The following is a 21,598-nucleotide window of genomic DNA, read 5'->3' on the forward strand; positions in this document are numbered from 1 at the left end:
GGAAATCTTTGACTATGTACAGACTCAATTGAGCATAGCCTTGCTATTGAAAAAGGCTACCGTAGGCAGACATGGCTCTCAAGAGAAGACAGGGTATGTGCTCACTGCCCACAAAATGAGGTGGAAACTGAGCTGCACTTCCTAACCTCCTGACAATTGTATGACGATGTTAGAGAGACACATTTCCCTCATTACACAGACCCACAAAGAATTAATAAAAGAATTTGATGAACTCCAATATCTGTTGGGTGAAACACCAGTGTGCCGTCACAGCGGCAAGATTTGTGTCCTATTGCCACAAGGAAAGGGCAACCAGTGAACAAACACCATTGTAAATACAACATATTTATGTTCCCTTTTTTTACAGTTTGCTCATTGTTACAACACTATTTAAACATGACATTTGAAATGTCTTTGTTCTTTTGTTGCTTGTGTGTTTGTGTAATATTTCCTGGTCACTTTTTGTTTTTCACTTTTGTTTATCCATTTCACTTGCTTTGGCAATGTATATGTATTTCCCATGCCAATAAAGCCCTTTGAATTGAATAGAGATGGAGTGAGGTGGAGGGCTATAACCCTGCATAACATCTCTTCTGAGGTTGAAGTGCTGTTGACATTGTGTTCACACATCTTCTCATGATCTGATTCCATTAGCTAAACTAAACACCAGCTTAACTGCCATTGCTTAATATACCGTGTACAAATGGAATGCTAAGCCATAGCAGCGAAAATATACATTCTATTGCCATATGCATATTGTTAGTCCTTGGCGAGTGGAAATTAATGTATATAGAAATTGTCTTTAGATTGTAGGCATATGGCTCATACACATTACACCAAACTGTATTCCAATAAATAATATAAGTGTTTTATTCTTCAGGTACTTCCCGGAGTCGGCCACCCAGGAGATGTTGGAGGAGTGGCGTCCACTGCTCTGTCCATTTGATGTGACCATGCAGAGAGCTATAGGATACTTTGAGCTCTTCCTCCCCACCACCCTATCCCCAGAGCTGCACCACAAGGGCTTTAAGTGAGAACACGCACACGTACGCACGCACGCACACACATCTCCACCACGTCATAGGGTCGCAAAGTTAATGGAAAATTTCCAAAAGTTCCCAGGTTTTTCATAAATCCCATTTGGTGGATTCCCTTACTGCTTATTCCGTCATGATTACAGGAAGGATTCCAGAATTGTTCATCTCTACGACATCCCAAAACTTGACCATTTTTAAAATACCATTTCAATGTTACCCCCAAAACATGATCACAATTGTTATTCTCTAATGAAAGGCAAGATAATATCTTGAGCATGCTGTAACTGCCACACGTATGACATTGGTTGTGTGTGTGTGTAGCACAGTAAGCGTTAGTATGGTGTTTGACAGACTGTTTGATGTTCACCAGGTTATGGTTTGATGAACTCATCAGCTTGTGGGTGGCAGTACAGAACCTTCCAGGTTGGGAGGTGGTAAGTTAGACATCACTCACTTGATTGACACTGTGTGTGTGGTAGTATTAGCCTGATGCCCGGTGTGTGTGTGGTAGTATTAGCCTGATGCCCGGTGTGTGTGTGGTAGTATTAGCCTGATGCCCGGTGTGTGTGTGGTAGTATTAGCCTGATGCCCGGTGTGTGTGTGGTAGTATTAGCCTGATGCCCGGTGTGTGTGTGTGGTAGTATTAGCCTGATGCCCGGTGTGTGTGTGTGGTAGTATTAGCCTGATGCCTGGTGTGTGGTAGTATTAGCCTGATGCCTGGTGTGTGTGTGTGGTAGTATTAGCCTGATGCCCGGTGTGTGTGTGTGTGTGGTAGTATTAGCCTGATGCCCGGTGTGTGTGTGTGTGGTAGTATTAGCCTGATGCCCGGTGTGTGTGTGGTAGTATTAGCCTGATGCCTGGTGTGTGTGTGTGTGTGTGGTAGTATTAGCCTGATGCCCGGTGTGTGTGTGTGGTAGTATTAGCCTGATGCCCGGTGTGTGTGTGTGTGTGTGTGTGTGTGTGTGTGTGTGTGTGTGTGTGTGTGTGTGTGTGTGTGTGTGTGTGTGTGTGTGTGTGTGTGTGTGTGTGTGTGGGGGGTAGTATTAGCCTGATGCCCGGTGTGTGTGTGGTAGTATTAGCCTGATGCCCGGTGTGTGTGTGGTAGTATTAGCCTGATGCCCGGTGTGTGTGTGGTAGTATTAGCCTGATGCCCGGTGTGTGTGTGTGGTAGTATTAGCCTGATGCCTGGTGTGGTAGTATTAGCCTGATGCCTGGTGTGTGTGTGTGGTAGTATTAGCCTGATGCCTGGTGTGTGTGTGTGTGGTAGTATTAGCCTGATGCCCGGTGTGTGTGTGTGTGGTAGTATTAGCCTGATGCCCGGTGTGTGTGTGTGTGGTAGTATTAGCCTGATGCCCGGTGTGTGTGTGTGTGGTAGTATTAGCCTGATGCCCGGTGTGTGTGTGTGTGTGGTAGTATTAGCCTGATGCCTGGTGTGTGTGTGTGTGGTAGTATTAGCCTGATGCCCGGTGTGTGTGTGTGGTAGTATTAGCCTGATGCCCGGTGTGTGTGTGTGTGTGTGTGTGTGTGTGTGTGTGTGTGTGTGTGTGTGTGTGTGTGTGTGTGTGTGTGTGTGTGTGTGTGTGTGTGTGTGTGTGTGTGTGTGTGTGTGTGTGTGGGGGGGGGGTAGTATTAGCCTGATGCCCGGTGTGTGTGTGTGGTAGTATTAGCCTGATGCCCGGTGTGTGTGTGTGTGTGTGTGTGGGGTAGTATTAGCCTGATGCCCGATCTGATTGTGCTGTCTTGGTAAGACGGCACAAACAGATCTGGCACCAGGCTATTGTAGTACAGTTTCCATCATTACTTTTGACAGAAACGTTGAACGATTCGATAGCTTATTCCTCAATGAATGTTTTCCTCAGCATCTTGTCAACCTGTTTGCCCGGTTGGCCAACGACAACATTGGCTACATTGACTGGGACCCTTATATACCCAAGGTAAGGACACATTTGTCTAGCTGTTCCTATAAAACTACCCCATCAATTCCACCCTACCCCATCACACCATTGGTCTCTTCCAGCAGGTCCCAATTCACTCCCTTCCCCTTGGCCTTAAAGTCAACTTTACTTCCTGATTTGGCCTCGTTTTTCATCAATGCTCGTTAAGAAATGCTATTGGCAGTGACAGAATAAAAACAAGAGTTGTCTTGGGGGTGTGGTTTGTGGGTGTTTCTTTGGTGTGTCTTTTCCTTTCAATCACAACAAACAAGGACAGTTGCTAGCCAGTTGAGTTATTGAAAGAAAGTTGGCAACCTGCATCAAACATGTCACGTTTGCTTGATTATGAGCTAGCTAGCTTACGTTAGCTAGCAGGGATCAAACCTGTCTTCAGGTGCAATGTTAGGAATGAAAATCTTCCTCTCATGTTACACGTTAGGGAGAGGCTATATATGTAGCTAGTTACATCACATTATTATAGCCTAGTATCATAGGGGCATAGCCTATCAAATAATGACATGTAGATAGCTAGCTATAAACTAAATATAGCTACTTACCAACACCACCAGTCTCAGGTTCATACTTACCAACAACACCAGTCTCAAGATTATTCAATCAAGACCATTCACCTCATAACATATTCAAAGAGTTACAAAAACATTACAGCTATGGTATTTTGAATCTGAAAATATTCACATTTAATAGTACATTTTGTTACATTTTAGTAGACGCTCGTCCAGACTTACAATTAAGTTGTAGAAACATCTCAAGGATGATCAATGGAAACAGGATGCACCTGATCTCAATTTCAAGTCTCATAGCAAAGGGTCTGAATACTTATGTAAATAAGGTATTTCCGTTTTTTATTTTTGATAAATTAGCATTTCTAAATACCTGTTTTCGCTTTGTCATTATGGAGTAATTTGTGTAGATTGATGAGGATTTAATTATTTTTAAATCCCTTTTAGAATACGGCTGTAACGTAACAAAATGTGGGGAAAGTCAAGGGGTCTGAATACTTTCCGAATGCACTGTATCCTGTGATCAGAATGTCATTTGCCAATGGTTGCCAATTCCTGTCCTTGTGTACCACCATCAGTTCACATTTTTAATGTAGCCCCAGACAAGCACACCTTGTCTAATCATCAGGACCTCAATGAGTTGAATCAGGTGGGGGTTTTTTTTTTGTCCGGGGATACAACAAAAAATGAATGCTGCTGGGGGTACTCGAGGACTGGAGTTGGGAACCACTGCATTGGACAACACATTCAATGAAAGAACAATAATGTATTGTTTCACACTTTTTGATCCTTTTTGATTCCAGATCTTCACCAGAATCCTACGTAGTCTGAACCTCCCGGTGGGGACCAGTCAGATGCTGGTTCCCAGATACCTGACAAACGCCTACGACGTCGGGCATGTGGTCCTCTGGGTCTCAGCTTTACTGGTCAGTCACTGTACACAATCTGTGTTGCCCAATTTTTCATGTATAATTGGCTGATAGAAATGAAGTATATGTATTTTTAGAGGGGGGGGGGAAATACTGTAATCATACAATGCAATACCATTAAGCCCTAGTTTATCAGATAGTTTGGTGCTAAACTAAAGGACAGGGCTACGGCACACAAGGATACCGTAGACAACCCTGAAGCTACGGCTGAGGACAGGAACGAGTACAAGAAGTCCCGCTGTGACCTCCAGAGTCATCCTTTTGCTCATTTGATGATGTAGGAATAAGGTGGAATCATACTACAGAGGCTCTCACACCTGCCGCATGTGGCAGGGGCTACAGTCCGTTACGGATTACAAAGGAAGATCTGCCCAACGATGCCGCTACCATATAAACTCAAAGATTTTTTATGCACGCTTTGACAATGATAACATCGTGCCGGTTGTGAGGGCCGCCACCGACCCATAGGGCTGGGTGATCTCGCTCTCTGAAGCCGACGTGAGTAAGGTCTTTAATCAGGTCAACACCTGCAAAGCCGTGGGGCCCAACAGTATTCAAGAGCACGTTCTCCGAGCATGCGCAGAGCAGCTGGCAGGCATTTTCACAGTCATTTTCGATCTCTCCTTGTCCCAGTCTGTAATCCCCACATGTTTTAAGATGACCACCATCATCCCTGATCCCAAGAACTCTTAAGGCTTCATGCCACGATGACTATTGGCCTGTAGCAACTTGTGGGATACATTTATATGGACAAAGTGCTTTGAGGGGCTGGTTATGGCACACATTATCGCCAGCATCCGAGACACCCTAGACCCACTCCGGCCCAACAGATCCATAGACGGTGCAATGTCAATTGCACTCCACGCTGCCCTCACCCACCTAGATAAGAGAAATACCTATTTTGGAATGCTGTTCATTGTCTACAGCTCAGCGTTCAACACCATTGTCCCCTCCAGGGTCGTCACCAAGCTAAGGACCCTGGGACTGAACACCTCCCTCTGCAACTGGATCCTGGACAACCTCTCCCTCAACGTCAGCAAGGCAAAGGAGCTGATTGTGGACTACAGGAAACGAGAGGCGAGCACTTAAAATGGTCCGCACACAGTCATGAAGAAGGGGAGTTAGTGCCTATTCCCCCTCAGGAGGTTGAAAAGGTTTTGCATGGGCCGTAAAATCCTCAAAAGGTTCTACAGCTGAACCATTGAGAGCATATAGACTGGCTGCATCACTGCTTGGTATGGCAATCGCACTGCCTTTGATCGCATGGTGCTACAGAGGGCGGTGCGGACAGCCCAATACATCACTGGGGCCGAGCTCTCTGCCATCCAGGACCTCTATCTCTCTGCTTCCGCAATGCAAGCGGTACCGGTGCATCAACTCTGACACCAACAGGCTCCTGAACAGCTTCTGTTCCCAAGCCATAAGATGGCTAACAAAATGGCTACATGGACTATCTGAATTGACCCTTGCATTGTATATTTTTATTTTTGCACAGTCTATGCACACTCACAGGGCCCTACACACACACATACACACACACACACACTCCATCATTAGCTCACACACACACATAATATGCACATACATTTATACAGACACTAGACACAGCCACACCCACTCGTATACAATCATCATATACGCTGCTGCTACTCTGTTTATCATATATCCTGATGCCTAGTCACCTTACCCCTATACATATATACCCCTACCCCTCCAGTATCCCTGCACACTGTAAATATGGTACTGAAACTGACCCTGTATGGTTACTTACTTCCTCATGTGTTTTTGTTGTACCTTAAGTTATTTTTAGTTTTACATTGTTATTGATTACTGCATTATTGGGTTTAGAGCTTGGAAGAAAGGCATTTCACTGTACTTGTTCACGTGCCATAAAAATACTTTAACAAGACGCAATAGTACCCCTAAATAAGGTTAAGGAAAAGAACAATGTAATTTTATTTAAACTCAGCAAAAATAGAAAAGTCCTCTCACTGTCAACTGCGTTTATTTTCAGCAAACTTATGTGTAAATATTTGTATGAACATAAGATTCAACAACTGAGACATAAACTGAACAAGTTCCACAGACATGTGACTAACAGAAATGGAATAATGTGTTCCTGAACAAAGAGGGGGTCAACATCAAAAGTCAGTATCTGGTGTGGCCACCAGCTGCATTAAGTACTGCAATGCATCTCCTCCTCATGGACTGCACCAGATTTCCAGTTCTTGCTGTGAGATGTTACCCCACTCTTTCACCAAGGCACCTGCACGTTCCCGGACATTTCTGCGGGGTAATGGCCCTAGCCCTCACCTTCCGATCCAACAGGTCCCAGACGTGCTCAATGGGATTGAGATCCGGGCTCTTCGCTGGCCATGGCAGAACACTGACATTCCTGTCTTGCAGGAAATCACGCACCGAACGACCAGTATGGCTGGTGGCATTGTCATGCTGGAGGGTCATGTCAGGATGAGCCTGCAGGAAGGGTACCATATGAGGGAGGAGGATGTCTTCCCCATAACGCACAGCGTTGAGATTGCCTGCAATGACAACAAACTGAGTCTGATGATGCTGTGACACACTGCCCTAGACCATTACGGACCCTCCACCTCCAAATCGATCCCGCTCCAGAGTACAGGCCTCGGTGTAACGCTCATTCCTTCGACGTTAAACGCGAAGACAAAACCTGGTGAGACAAAACCGCAACTCGTCAGTGAATAACACTTTTTGCCAGTCCTGTCTGGTCCAACGAAGGTGGGTTTGTGCCCATAGACGATGTTGTTGCCGGTGATGTCTGGTGAGGACCTGCCTTACCTGGACCTGCGTTCCTGGTGTAACTCAGGCAGTTGTTGTTGCCATCCTGTACCTGTCCCGCAAGTGTGATGTTCGGATGTACCGATCCTGTGCAGGTGTGTTACACGTGGTCTGCCATTGCGAGGACGATCAGCTGTCCGTCCTGTCTCCCTGTAGCGCTGTCTTAGGCGTCTCACAGTACCGACATTGCAATTTATTGCCCTGGCCACATCTGCAGTCCTCATGCCTCCTTGCAGCATGCCTAAGGCACGTTCACGCATATGAGCAGGGACCCTGGGCATCTTTCTTTTGGTGTTTTAGTAGAAAGGCCTCTTTAGTGTACTAAGTTTTCATAACTGTGACCTTAATTGCCTACCGTCTATAAGATCTTAGTGTCTTAACGACCATTCCACAGATGCAAGTTCATTCATTGTTTATGGTTCATTGAACAAGTATGGGAAACAGTGTTTAAACCCTTTACAATGAAGATCTGTGAAGTTATTTGGCTTTTTAAAGACAGGGTCCTGAAAAAGGGACGTTTCTTTTTTTGCTGAGTGTTTATTTTTTATATATATATATATATATATATATATATATATATATATATATATATATATATATATATATATATATATATATATAAAAAAATTATGTTAAGCATCTGTTTCTGTGATTTGCAGGGAGGCCCCAGTAAGCAAGCCCAGGCACAGCTCAGTGGCCTTTTCAACAGCATCACATCTTTCTTCCACCCATCCAACCATGGACGCTGGCTGGTGAGTCACTGGAAATCTCACTTCCTGTGGATGCCTTCTTTGGAAGGCTCAGGATCTGTTAGTACTGCTAGTTCAGAAATAACACCCTGATGACATATGAGAGAGAGGCAGCAACCAGCCGTGCTATAAACGGTTAACCTGATATCGGGGGCACACGCCATTCTGTTCTAGGAACATCCCCCCTCCTTCATCAGACCAGAGCCTCTGGCTATAGGCAGTGTCTTCAGTCATACACAAATCTTTATTTATGGGTGAGGGACATAGACCTGGGTTCAGATACCATTACAAATACTAAACCTGGGCTCGATTTGAGCATGTCTGACTCAATAGAATGTTCATAAAAGTGTACATTGTGCTCATTTGGCACTCCAGCTAAAATGAACATTAAAAGTATTTGAAAGATTTCAAATAGTTCTTGAACCCAGGTCTGGAGGGAGAGTTTTGTTTGTGACCCCGTTTTGTTGCTGGGAAATCCCAGCAACCCGTGAGATTCTCCCCTGACCCCTCAGATGTTGACATTTTATTGCAAGTAGATGAGTGTGTACAGACAACCTGACATTCTTGGGACCTGTGTCCAATTTGAGGGCACTATGTGTACTGGCTTGGCAATAGTTGTATTTTGTAATGTAATGGTCATCACTGAAGTGACATAGAAAGACACAGGGTTTGTTTAGCATTAATAAAATGACTTTGGCCTGACATTTGACATTCCGTCAGCCAGTTATGGAGCTGGATCTGTGACAGACATTTCAGATCTTAGTCCGTCGGTCTTTATATAGAGATAAAACTGTGCACAATCTAAGGCCATGCTGTCCTAACTAGGGCTGTTGCGGTGACTGTATTACCGCCACACCGGCGGTCATGTGTCATGAAGGCAGTCAAATTCCACATGACCGTTTAGTCACTGTAATTAGGCTTCTCCAAGCTCTGATGCTGCTGATGGTCATTAGTAGCCTACCAAACTTTAACTGTCTGGTACTCAGCACTCTATTGTACATCTAATCACTATGACATCAATGCAAATGTATTCGATAATCTAATCAAACACTTCATGAGAGGCCATGAGCTCATGTTGCCAACATTTCTATAGGCTATGCAATTGCATGAAAAAACAGAGTGATGGCCTTTATTAAAAAGAGGAGGATCAGCTTTCTATAGGCTAGGGCTACTATATTTATTTCTCAACTTTCCTAATATTAAGCACATTGCTTGTCTTTACAACAGGAGTATAGCCTACCTGGCTGGCATGAAAATAAACCACAGGGAAAAGTGTCCTTCATTCACTATTTAATTGCATCAATGACATGTATTTTTTTCCCGCTGCCCCTGTTTTGAGACAGGTGCATGATAATGGTCCATTCTAAATCAAACCAAATTTCACACATATTATTTAGTATATGTAAAGACAAAATTAAATCAGGAATAGGTTGATGGGTGACAATATTAGCCTATCACTTGTGAATTATATATTATCACTTGTGAATGATGCCCAGCGTAAGAAACAATGCCTTTTTTTGCAACTTTTTCTAATCATAGTCGCACACCTCATGTAGCCTAGCCCGTAGAACTATATGTTTTAATAAGGTTTGCATCACAACTAATGTGGCCAAATGACTTAAAATTAAGCTGCTTTACTTTTTACCTTTCTTTAACTATAAGCGGCGCGTGAGTTTCAAGTTTGGGGAAGATAATTTTCACCATAAAAATGCACCTTTTACATTACGTGCATAATCGCATTCGTGGTCATTTTTGACAAGTGTTTTCCCACTAATGGAACATTCCCGCTTATAGCCTACTGCTGTGTGCTCATTGCTGCGCTTATAATGTGAAGAAATAGCCTAATAGTTTATCAACATTTTAAGCTAAACGTTCTGGTCTGTTGCGTCAGCCACATTGCGTAAAAAAGTTTTTTTGATGCTAGTTGTTTTATTAATTTGGGATGTATCGCATCCCACAAATGTCCAAGGCTATGTTTGGAATATTTATGTCTCGGACAGAATAGAATAGATCAACTTTTGTACTATGGGGGATAGTAGATTGACGTAGGCTAGTGCTTTTACTGTTCGTTAGGCCTACTCATCTTGTTGGCTGACGAAAAGTAAATATGGACAGTTCTTCAAATATCTTCAATATGCACCTCTGAATTGAATAAGGATGTGCGCAGTTGATTCCCTGATGTGTCGGTCTTCACTTGTAGCCTGTGAGAAAGACCCGATCACGTGATGGAGCGCACTGCACTCTGGGAGAAGGGCATAACGGCCACTTGCCCGCAAAAGGCATGGATTTGTTTAGGGTGCATTACGGCCACACGGGATGCCACCGTGAAATTCTAGGCATTATCAAGTACTTGTCAAATAGAGCATAAAGAAATAGGTATTCCTATGTTAACTGCTCAACACAGAATAGCCACATGTGCGCACTCCCTCAAATCATTTGGAGAAAATATCCTTTCTATTTTATTCAGCTTTGTTCAATTGTATTCTTCATACTATGAAATAATGCCACGAAATTCTAAGCAGATCTTGTCTGCTAAATGAACTAGTGTAGCTAGTGTCCTCCCACCGGTCTCTGTCTTTATGTTCTCCCACCGGTCTCTCAGCCAGTGTCTCTCTAACCCTGTCTGTCACTGTCTTTATGTCCTCACACCAGTCTCTGTCTCTCTATCTCCAGATGAAGTTGATGAAGCTGCTGCAGCGCCTCCCAGCCAGTGTGGTGCGGCGGCTCCACCGGGAGCGCTACCGGAAACCCACGTGGCTCACGCCGGTACCGGACAGCCACAAGATGACAGAGGCGGACATCACAGCGTTCGTGGAGAGTATGATGCAGCCGGTGCTGCTGGCCATGTTCAGTAAGACGGGTAGTCTGGATGCTGCTCAGGCCTTGCAGAACCTGGCCCTCATGAGGCCCGAACTTGTCATACCACCAGTACTGGAGAAGTGAGTCAAATCAAACAGTCTGTCTGATTAGTGGATGGGCAGTGTTTCCTCTTTCATTGTATAGATGGGGCGGGCCCCACAACATCTGTTGTCCCCCAATGCCTAAAGCCTTCAACCCTTTAGTTGATTTCTATTTAACTTTAGACTCCCTGAATATTAAATCAGGACTTGTGTGCTCCGCCTGGAAAATAGGCAAATCTATGGCAAACACTGGGTAGAGGTTAGAGGAAAGAATTGGAATGGGGTTCTGTATTCCAAGAGGCAGATTAACTAAAGTTCTAATACAAATACCACAAAAACAGTAAACAAAGCTATTTGTCTTAGGGCTGGGCAATATAGCCAAAATATCATATCACAATATTTTTGGCAGTATTTGACATTATGTTTCTCAATTCTGTCTTGTCCTCTCTTTATAGAACGTACCCTGCTATGGAAACACTGACAGAGCCCCACCAACTGACTGCCACCCTGAGCTGTATGATCGGCGTGGCTCGCAGCCTGGTGTCTGGGGGCCAGCGCTTCCCCGAGGGCCCCACACACATGCTACCCCTCCTCATGCGGGCCCTTCCCGGGGTCGACCCCAACGACTTCAGCAAGTGCATGGTGGGTAATGGAGTTCAGGGGAAAGAAGAAGCTCTCGTAGGCCTACACTGGGTTATCTTGGATACAGAGATTGTCATCAATTTGGAAGTGCGTGTGTGTTGCAGGTCTAACTTTTGCTCTCCCTCCTTTCTGCAGATAACATTCCAATTCATTGCTACGTTTGCAACTCTTGTGCCTTTGGTGGACTGTTCATCTGCTGTTCATGAAAGGAGTGACCTGACAGAGGTGGAGAGAGAGATGTGCTCAGCCTCTGCAGAGTTTGAGGACTTTGTTCTTCAGTTCATGGACAGGTATGAGTATGGAGAATGAAGTCAATGTACACTATATATACAAAAGTATATGGACACCCCTTCAAATGAGTGGATTTGGTTATTTCAGCCACACCCATTGCTGACAGGTGTATAAAATCGGGCACACAGCCATGCAATCGCCATAGACCTACATTGGCAGTAGAATGGCCTTACTGAAGAGCTCGGTGACTTTCAACGTGGCACCGTCATAGGATGCCACCTTTGTAATAAGTCAGTTGGTCAAATTTCTGCCCTGCTAGAGCTGCCCTGGTCAACTGGTAAGTGCTGTTATTGTGAAGTGGAAATGTCTAGGAGAAACAACGGCACAGCCGCGAAGTGGTAGGCCACACAAGCTCACAGAACGGGACCGCGAGTGTTGAATCATGTACAAATCTTCTGTCCTCTGTTGCAACCCTCACTACCGAGTTCCAAACTGCCTCTGGAAGCAACGTCAGCTTCATGAAGCTCCCAACTGTTCGTCGGGGGCTTCATGAAATGGGTTTCCATGGCCGTGCAGCCGCACACAAGTCTAAGATCACCATGTGCAATGCCAAGAGTCGGCTGGAGTGGTGTAAAGTTCACCGCCATTAGACTCTGGAGCAGTGGAAACGCGCTTCACCTCTTGGCAGTCCGACGGACAAATCTGGGTTTGGTCGGATGCCAGGAGAGGGCTTCCTGCCCCAATGCATAGTGCTTACTGTAAAGTTTGGTGGATAAGGAATAATGGTCTGGGGCTGTTTTTCATGGTTCGGGCTAGGCCCCTTCCAGTGAAGGGAAATCTTAACGCTACAGCATACAATGACATTCTAGATGAATTTGTGCTTCCAACTTTGTGGCAACAGTTTGGAGAAGGCCAGCATGACAAGGCCCCTGTTCACAAAGCGAGGTCCGTGCAGAAATGGTTTGTCGAGATCGCTGTAGAAGAACTTGACTGGCCTACACAGAGTCCTGACTAGAGGTCGACCGATTTAAATAGGGCCGATTTCAAGTTTTCATAACAATCGGTAATTGGCATTTTTGGTCACTGATTATTGCCGATTAGATTGCACTCCACGAGGAGACTGCGTGGCTGGCTGACCACCTGTTAGGCGAGTGCAGCAAGGACCCATGGTAAGTTGCTAGCTAGCATTAAACTTATCTTATAAAAAAACATCAATCTTAACATAATCACTAGTTAACTACACATGGTTGTTGATATGACTAGTTTAACTAACTTGTCCTGCATTGCAAATAATCAATGCGGTGCCTGTTAATTTCTCATCGAATCACAGCCTACTTTGCCAAACAGGTGATGATTTAACAAGCGCATTTGTGAAAAAAGCACTGTCTTTGTACCTAACCATAAACATCAATGCCTTTCTTTCTTATATTTTTTTAAACCTGCATATTTAGTTGAAAGAAATTAATGTTAGCAGGCAATATTAACTAGGGAAATTGTGTCACTTCTCTTGCGTTCTGTGCAAGCAGAGTCAGGGTATATGCAACAGTTTGGGCCGCCTGGCTCGTTGCGAAATGTGTGAAGACCATTTTTTCCTAACAAAGACCGCAATTAATTTGTCAGAATTTAACATAATTATGACATAACATTGAAGGTTGTGCAATGTAACAGCAATATTTAGACTGATGGATGCCACCCATTTGATGAAATACGGAACGGTTCCGTATTTCACTGAAAGAATAAACGTCTTGTTTTGGAGATGATAGTTTCCGGATTTTACCATATTAATGACCTAAGGCTCGTATTTCTGTGTGTTATTATGTTATAATTAAGTCTATGATTTGGTAGAGCAGTCTGACTGAGCGGTGGTAGGCAGCAGCAGGCTCGTAAGCATTCATTCAAACAGCACATTCGTTTGCCAGCAGCTCTTCGCAATGCTTGAAGCACAGCTCTGTTTATGACTTCCAGCCTATAGAGTGAGTGAGTGAGTGAGTGAGTGAGTGAGTGAGTGAGTGAGTGAGTGAGTGAGTGAGTGAGTGAGTGAGTGAGTGAGTGAGTGAGTGAGTGTGACCGACAGAGCGACCGACTGACCGACCTATAATAACTACAACCTAAAACTTAACTGGGAATATGGAAGACTCATGTTAAAAGGAACCACCAGCTTTCATATGTTCTGAGCAAGAACATATATTGCACTTTTACTTTCTTCTCCAACACTGTGTTTTTGCATTATTTAAACCAAATTGAACATGTTTCATTATATATTTGAGACTAAGTTGATTTTATTAATGTATTATATTAAGTTCAAATAAGTGTTCATTCAGTATTGTTGTCATTATTACAAATATATACACTGCTCAAAAAAATAAAGGGAACACTAAAATAACACATCCTAGATCTGAATGAATGAAATATTCTTATTAAATACTTTTTTCTTTACATAGTTGAATGTGCTGACAACAAAATCACACAAAAATTATCAATGGAAATCAAATTTATCAACCCATGGAGGTCTGGATTTGGAGTCACACTCAAAATTAAAGTGGAAAACCACACTACAGGCTGATCTAACTTTGATGTAATGTCCTTAAAACAAGTCAAAATGAGGCTCAGTAGTGTGTGTGGCCTCCACGTGCCTGTATGACCTCCCTACAACGCCTGGGCATGCTCCTGATGAGGTGGCGGATGGTCTCCTGAGGGATCTCCTCCCAGACCTGGACTAAAGCATCCGCCAACTCCTCGACAGTCTGTGGTGCAACGTGGCTTTGGTGGATGGAGCGAGACATGATGTCCCAGATGTGCTCAATTGGATTCAGGTCTGGGGAACGGGCGGGCCAGTCCATAGCATCAATGCCTTCCTCTTGCAGGAACTGCTGACACACTCCAGCCACATGAGGTCTAGCATTGTCTTGCATTAGGAGGAACCCAGGGCCAACCGCACCAGCATATGGTCTCACAAGGGGTCTGAGGATCTCATCTCGGTACCTAATGGCAGTCAGGCTACCTCTGGCGAGCACATTGAGGGCTGTGCGGCCCCCCAAAGAAATGCCACCCCACACCATGACTGACCCACCGCCAAACTGGTCATGCTGGAGGATGTTGCAGGCAGCAGAACGTTCTCCACGGCGTCTCCAGACTCTGTCACGTCTGTCACATGTGCTCAGTGTGAACCTGCTTTCATCTGTGAAGAGCACAGGGCGCCAGTGGCGACCCCCACCTGTGGACGTCGGTCCCTCATACCACCCTCATGGAGTCTGTTTCTGACCGTTTGAGCAGACACATGCACATTTGTGGCCTGCTGGAGGTCATTTTGCAGGGCTCTGGCAGTGCTCCTCCTGATCCTCCTTGCACAAAGGCGGAGGTAGCGGTCCTGCTGCTGGGTTGTTGCCCTCCTACGGCCTCCTCCATGTCTCCTGATGTACTGGCCTGTCTCCTGGTAGCGCCTCCATGCTCTGGACACTACGCTGACAGACACAGCAAACCTTCTTGCCACAGCTCGCATTGATGTGCCATCCTGGATGAGCTGCACTACCTGAGCCACTTGTGTGGGTTGTAGACTCCGTCTCATGCTACCACCAGAGTGAAAGCACCGCCAGCATTCAAAAGTGACCAAAACATCAGCCAGGAAGCATAGGAACTGAGAAGTGGTCTGTGGTCACCACCTGCAGAACCACTCCTTTATTGGGGGTGTCTTGCTAATTGCCTATAATTTCCACCTGTTGTCTATTCCATTTGCACAACAGCATGTGAAATTTATTGTCAATCAGTGTTGCTTCCTAAGTGGACAGTTTGATTTCACAGAAGTGTGATTGACTTGGAGTTACATTGTGTTGTTTAAGTGTTCCCTTTATTTTTTTGAGCCGTGTATATAAAAATCGTCCGATTAATCGGTATCGGCTTTTTTTGGTCCTCCAATTATTGGTATCGGCGTTGAAAAATCATAATCGGTCGACCTCAATCCCATCAACACCTTTGGAATCAATTGGAATGCAGGCTGTGAGCCAGGCCTAATCGGCCAACATCATTGCCCGACCTCTCTAATGCTCATGGCCGAATGGACGCAAGTCCCCGCAGCAATGTTCCAACATCTAGTGGAAAGCCTTCCCAGAAGAGTGGTCTGTAATAGCAGTGAATTGGGGACCAACTCCATAGTAATGCCCATTATTTTGGAATGAGATGTTCGATGAGCAGGTGTCCACATACTTTTGGTGATCTATGTTTCCTATGTATGCATGTCATCAGTGGAACAGCATAGCAGTTCTAAACTATGTCTGTGTGTTTGTGTCTGTCCAGGTGTTTTGCCCTGATAGACAGCAGTACTCTAGAGCAGACCAGAGAGGAGACAGAGACAGAGAAGATGACCCATCTGGAGAGCCTGGTGGAGCTGGGACTATCTTCTACCTTCAGCACCATCCTCACACAGTGCTCCATAGACATCTTCAAGGTAGGACTCATTCACTCACTCATTCACTCACTCACTCACTCACTCACTCACTCACTCACTCACACTCAACCGTTTGTTTTTCCTGGCTGTACTCAGGTGGCTCTGGAGAAGGTCTTCAACTTTGCCACTACCAACATCTTTGAGACTCGTGTGGCTGGCAGGATGGTGGCTGACATGTGCAGAGCAGCCTCCAAGTGTCACCCGGCACAGTCTCTGAAGCTTTTTGTGCCCCATTGCTGCAATGCCATAAACCAGATCGCTGTCAGTAAGTATTCACTAAGTAGGAAGTGTGTTCTGTTTATGTGCAGGGCTATAAATCCAAATCTTGATTTAATCCAGCCATGATTTGATCAAGATGATGCTGTGTGCTGATTTGCTATGGAGGGTTTAGAGTTGGGGAGAAGTGGGAATCATTGGGTCTGAGTTGGCCTCAGAGTATCTCACCATCTCTGTCATGTTGTTCTTGATGATGATTTCCAGATGAAGAGGTGTTGAGTGAGGAGGAACTGGATAAGGAGTTACTATGGAACCTTCAGCTACTGTCAGAGGTGAGGTCATCATCCTGCGTTCATATCGACTGGACTGAGAGACTCTCTTGTTCCCTTCAACTGTCAGTAGACACCAAACAGGAAAACATTTTTGAAATGCGGGAGTTACTAACCTAATGTTGTCTGATAAGAAAGCTTCTCTTTGTTTTCCGTAGCAAAATATTTGTGTAGGTTTTTGTTGTTGTGCTCTAATGAACAGAACACAGGTGCAGTCTGTATTTTCTCTCCTAACCTTGTTCTCCCCAGGTGACTCGTGTGGACGGGGACAAGATCCTCCCCTACAGCACCCAGCTGGTTCAGATCCTGCAGCTGACCCTCCATCTGAAGTGTAAACAGGGCTACACCCTGGCCTGTAACCTGCTGCATCATATCCTGAGGTCAACAGCCCTCATCTACCCCACAGAGTACTGTAGTGTACCTGGAGGCTTTCAGCAGCCCACAGAGGACTACCTGCCCATCAAGGTATGTACAGTATAGGGTTAAGTACAGTGTTAGGGGGTTAGGGTTAGTGGTACATGCAGGGCTGGTGTTAGGGGTAACACATCTATCTACCCCACAGAGTACTGCAGTGTACCAGGTGACTTTCAACAGCCCATATAGGACTACCTACCCATCAAGGTATCAAGTTCAAAACTTTAGTTTTATATTTTTTCACATTCCTGCCTGCCAAATTTCTGCTACATATTCTTCTGTAGGAATATATTTTTATAACCCAGAAGACCCCGAAAAATGGTGATTATCGAGCACTTCTATCCATTTCTATCACAAATGGTGTTATTTTATAACTTTTTACATTATCTTCTTGATTGGTCTTATCATTTATCAGTCACTCTGGACCTTTCGGTAAGAAAGTGTCAAAGGAACCAGACCAGACTAGTAGAGTGGTCCAGGGCATAACATGTGGTGAAATCCTGCACGGAGCCTTCACTGTGCGCTGCCACTTTAAGAGCACATGAGTAGTAAGGAAGGAGGAAATAAAAGAGAGCTCGTTCAGCTCTTTGGGGAGGAGCTCTTGGGTGGCGCGACAGTTTTGATTGTGTGTGCTATGCTGCAGAAGTTGTTTGTTTTCAGCGTATGTAGTTTATAACGTATTTGACTCAATCATCGGTGTGATCGCTCTACTGCTTGGTTGTTTTCGTTTGGGACCGCGCCGTTATGGATCGTATGGATTAGTAGCAACATTGTTGCGAAGCTTTAACCTACAAACCAACACACCATCGGACAGTCAGACAGTACACCTGCACGCCTGAAGACCACAGCTAAGATCTCTCTTGTTCCCTTTCTCTTCCCTCCATCATTTCAGTGCTTTACCCTGCAACAGACTCTCTATTTTCCTAATGCACTTCCCAGTGAAGTTCATTGGAGCTGGACTATTATTGCCCTGCCAGAACTATTTGGGTGGACATTTTAGTTAAAAGGGAGATTGCTTTAAAGTGTGTATTATTATTTGAACTGTGTTGAGGTGGGGTGTACTAAGGACATGTGGCCGAGAAGATTGTGGACATTTTTAAGGCCTTTGTGTATATGACCACCCCCACATTCATACCCTCTGCACTCCTCCACTGGAAGAGAATACAAATTATTGCAAATCCTCTGTTGATGACTGGGTTCTTTATTGTATGAAGTTGCTGTTTAATTGCTCTGCCATTATTATTATTATTATTATTGTATGAGGTATTCTTGGTGGGGTTACCCCTGTGCTGTGATGTGGGATCTATAGGGTGTGTATTCTCTCTTCTCTCCACTGGCTATCTGGTAAACAGGCTACACTCTAGGCAGTCTCTTCTGCTGATGTGTGTATTCTCTCTTCTCTCCACTGGCTATCTGGTAAACAGGCTACACTCTAGGCAGTCTCTTCTGCTGATGTGTGTATTCTCTTTTCTCTCCGCTGGCTATCTGGTAAACAGGCTACACTAGGCAGTCTCTTCTGCTGATGTGTGTGGGTCTGGTAGTGGTACTCTCTCTGTTCTACTCTTTTCCTTTCGGCATGGTTAATACCTGCCTGGCGCCCGAACAAAATCTTCTTTACCCCTCTCTAATTAATACCGCTACAATGCCTCTGCCCTGTTAACTCTTTATTTCTCCCCCCCTCCCTTCCTCATTTACTCTCCTCAGCCCTCCCCCTGTCCACTCCATCCATAGAGATGGATGTAGGACACCTATCTTTGCCCATAGGAAGTACAATGGTGAAATCCCAGCCCACACTAAAAGGCTTTTGTGGCAAGTGCACCCTCTATCCATCTCTATGGAAGGGCCTGGAGTGTGATCCTATTATGTCTTCACTATGTCACCCCCAGTAGAGGTAGAGACATAACCTTTCTCCCCGAAGTGTGCACTTTCATGGATTTGAAAGGAAATACCTGGTATATGGAAACTCCCTCCAGGCCATGCCTTTTAACAATCCAATGCTTTAAAATGTGTGTGGAGTAGTGAACGAGTGTTCACTTCAGGAGGAAGGAGAGATTATTGGGACGCACCCCAGGGCAGCTTGTTGGCTAGCTCAATGGATTAAAGCCTGTATGGCACTAGATGCCAAATAAGGTGTCTTGCCTGCTGTTTTTAGAATTGATGTCAGGACTACAAGACAAGCACGTGTGTTTTGTATGTGTGTGTTGTGTGTGTGTGTTATTTGCGTGCATGTCAATGACTATATATGAATGGACAAAACCATTGATTCCTATGTGAAGACTCAATAGTGCATTTAGGCCAAATGAAGTTGGTTAAGATAGCGTCTCATGGAGACACAACATGCGCAGTTTGAGCTACTCCAGGAAGTGATGTTGCAGGCTCGCTCAGTGCTACCCCCTTTCATTGAGTAAATGTGTCGGCATGCATCAGTTTGGCTAGCCAAGGTCGGCTAGGCGACCCGAACGAGTGCTCGCATACTCCCTTAAAAAACATTCGCTTGAAAAACGAGAAAAAAACGTCATTGGTACTGTTTGTCCAGTATACACTTCCTCAAAATAGTCTGAATTAATCTAAGATGACTCAAGAAATCTGTCATTGATTTCAACGTTTTTGCTGAGGAGATTTTAGTCGTACATCTAACTAAGATGTTTGGTGCAGTATTTCTAAATGACCAAATGTGCATGAAAACTAGTCTTCTCTCATTGAACGACAACAAAGACCTTACTGAAGAATTACAACTGTTGACCAATCACCGACTTGGGCTTGCCTCAAGAAAAAATGTGTGGCCGAACAACTCACAAAAAAAACCGAACAAGAACTTTACAGTGTCGTCATAATATATGCACAAACTGTTTCGGCTGGTAAGCATGGGGATGCCTTAACTCCAATTGAAAGCTGACCGGTGTATTGCAGCCTGCTATTAGCAACTCAATTATCTTACATTTTTAAGTAATGCTGTGGGGAGTTCACATAGGTCATTTTATAAACATATGGCGTAGGTCCTTTTATAAACATATGGCATAGGTCCTTTTATAAACATATGGCATAGGTCCTTTTATAAACATATGGCATAGGTCCTTTTATAAACATATGGCATAGGTCCTTTTATAAACATATGGCATAGGTCCTTTTATAAACATATGGCATAGGTCCTTTTATAAACATATGGCATAGGTCCTTTTATAAACATATGGCATAGGTCCTTTATAAACATATGGCATAGGTCCTTTATAAACATATGGCATAGGTCCTTTTATAAACATATGGCATAGGTCCTTTATAAACATATGGCATAGGTCCTTTATAAACATATGGCATAGGTCCTTTATAAACATATGGCATAGGTCCTTTTATAAACATATGGCATAGGTCCTTTTATAAACATATGGCATAGGTCCTTTTATAAACATATGGCACAGGTCCTTTATAAACATATGGCATAGGTCCTTTTATAAACATATGGCATAGGTCCTTTATAAACATATGGCATAGGTCCTTTATAAACATATGGCATAGGTCCTTTATAAACATATGGCATAAGGCTGCATAGGTCAAGACATGATTATAATACATTGATAGCCATGACTTAGTGGACCAGGTACCACTGAGATTATATTATGTGGTTTGAATAGACATGTTCTCTATACAGTCCACAATCCACATGACCATAGTTACCCTCTTTGATTGTGTACATACAGTGCATTCGGGAAGTATTCAGACCCCTTGACTTTTTCCACATTTTGTTACGTTACAGCCTTATTCTAACATTGGACATTTTTTTATTTAATCAATCTACACACAATACCCCATAATGACAAAGCGAAAACAGTTTTTAGAAATTGTTGCTCATTTATAAAATATAGAAACTCTTTGCTATGAGACTCATTGAGCTCAGGTGTATCCTGCTTTCATTGATCATCCTTGAGATGTTTCTACAACTTGAATGGAGTCCACCTGTGGTAACTTCAATTGATTAGACATGATTTGGAAAGGCACACACCTGTCTATATAAGATCCCACAGTTGACAGTGCATGTCAGAGCAAAAATCAAGCCATCAGGTCGACGGAATTGTCCGTAGAGCTCCGAGACAGGATTGTGTCGAGGCACAGAAGGAAGGGTATCAAAACATTTCTGCAACACTGACGGTCCCCAGGAACACAGTGGCCTCCAACATTTTTAAATGGAAGAAGTTTGGAACCGCCAAGACTCTTCCTAGAGCTGGCATCCCGGCCTCCCTTCTCCCCTGAACAATCAGGGGAGAAGGGACTTGGTCAGGGAGGTGGCCAAGAACCCGATGGTCACTCGACAGAGCTCCAGACTTCCTCTGTGGAGATGGGATAACCTTCCAGAAGGACAACCATCTCTGCAGCACTCCACCAAGCATGCCTTTATGGTAGATTGGCCAGATGGAAGGCACTCCTCAGTAAAAGGCACATGTCAGGC

The 21,598-nt window shown here is 44.3% G+C and overlaps 1 protein-coding gene across 1 annotated transcript in view; it reads left to right on the forward strand.

Moving 5' to 3' along the window:
• The window catches only part of LOC120030049 (proteasome activator complex subunit 4B-like), a 74,427-nt gene that overhangs the window by 27,899 nt on the left and 24,930 nt on the right, over positions 1 to 21,598 (forward strand). Inside the window, exons 5-16 of the mRNA XM_038975365.1 lie at positions 881 to 1,030; positions 1,408 to 1,471; positions 2,897 to 2,971; positions 4,296 to 4,418; positions 7,895 to 7,987; positions 10,658 to 10,923; positions 11,340 to 11,526; positions 11,662 to 11,816; positions 16,048 to 16,198; positions 16,295 to 16,463; positions 16,679 to 16,746; positions 16,993 to 17,208. Of these exons, the coding sequence (XP_038831293.1) occupies positions 881 to 1,030; positions 1,408 to 1,471; positions 2,897 to 2,971; positions 4,296 to 4,418; positions 7,895 to 7,987; positions 10,658 to 10,923; positions 11,340 to 11,526; positions 11,662 to 11,816; positions 16,048 to 16,198; positions 16,295 to 16,463; positions 16,679 to 16,746; positions 16,993 to 17,208 (1,717 nt within the window). The remainder of the gene's footprint in view (positions 1 to 880; positions 1,031 to 1,407; positions 1,472 to 2,896; positions 2,972 to 4,295; positions 4,419 to 7,894; positions 7,988 to 10,657; positions 10,924 to 11,339; positions 11,527 to 11,661; positions 11,817 to 16,047; positions 16,199 to 16,294; positions 16,464 to 16,678; positions 16,747 to 16,992; positions 17,209 to 21,598) is intronic.

This window comes from Salvelinus namaycush, chromosome 35 (assembly GCF_016432855.1).
Source record: "Salvelinus namaycush isolate Seneca chromosome 35, SaNama_1.0, whole genome shotgun sequence".
Taxonomy (NCBI): Eukaryota; Metazoa; Chordata; class Actinopteri; order Salmoniformes; family Salmonidae; genus Salvelinus; species Salvelinus namaycush.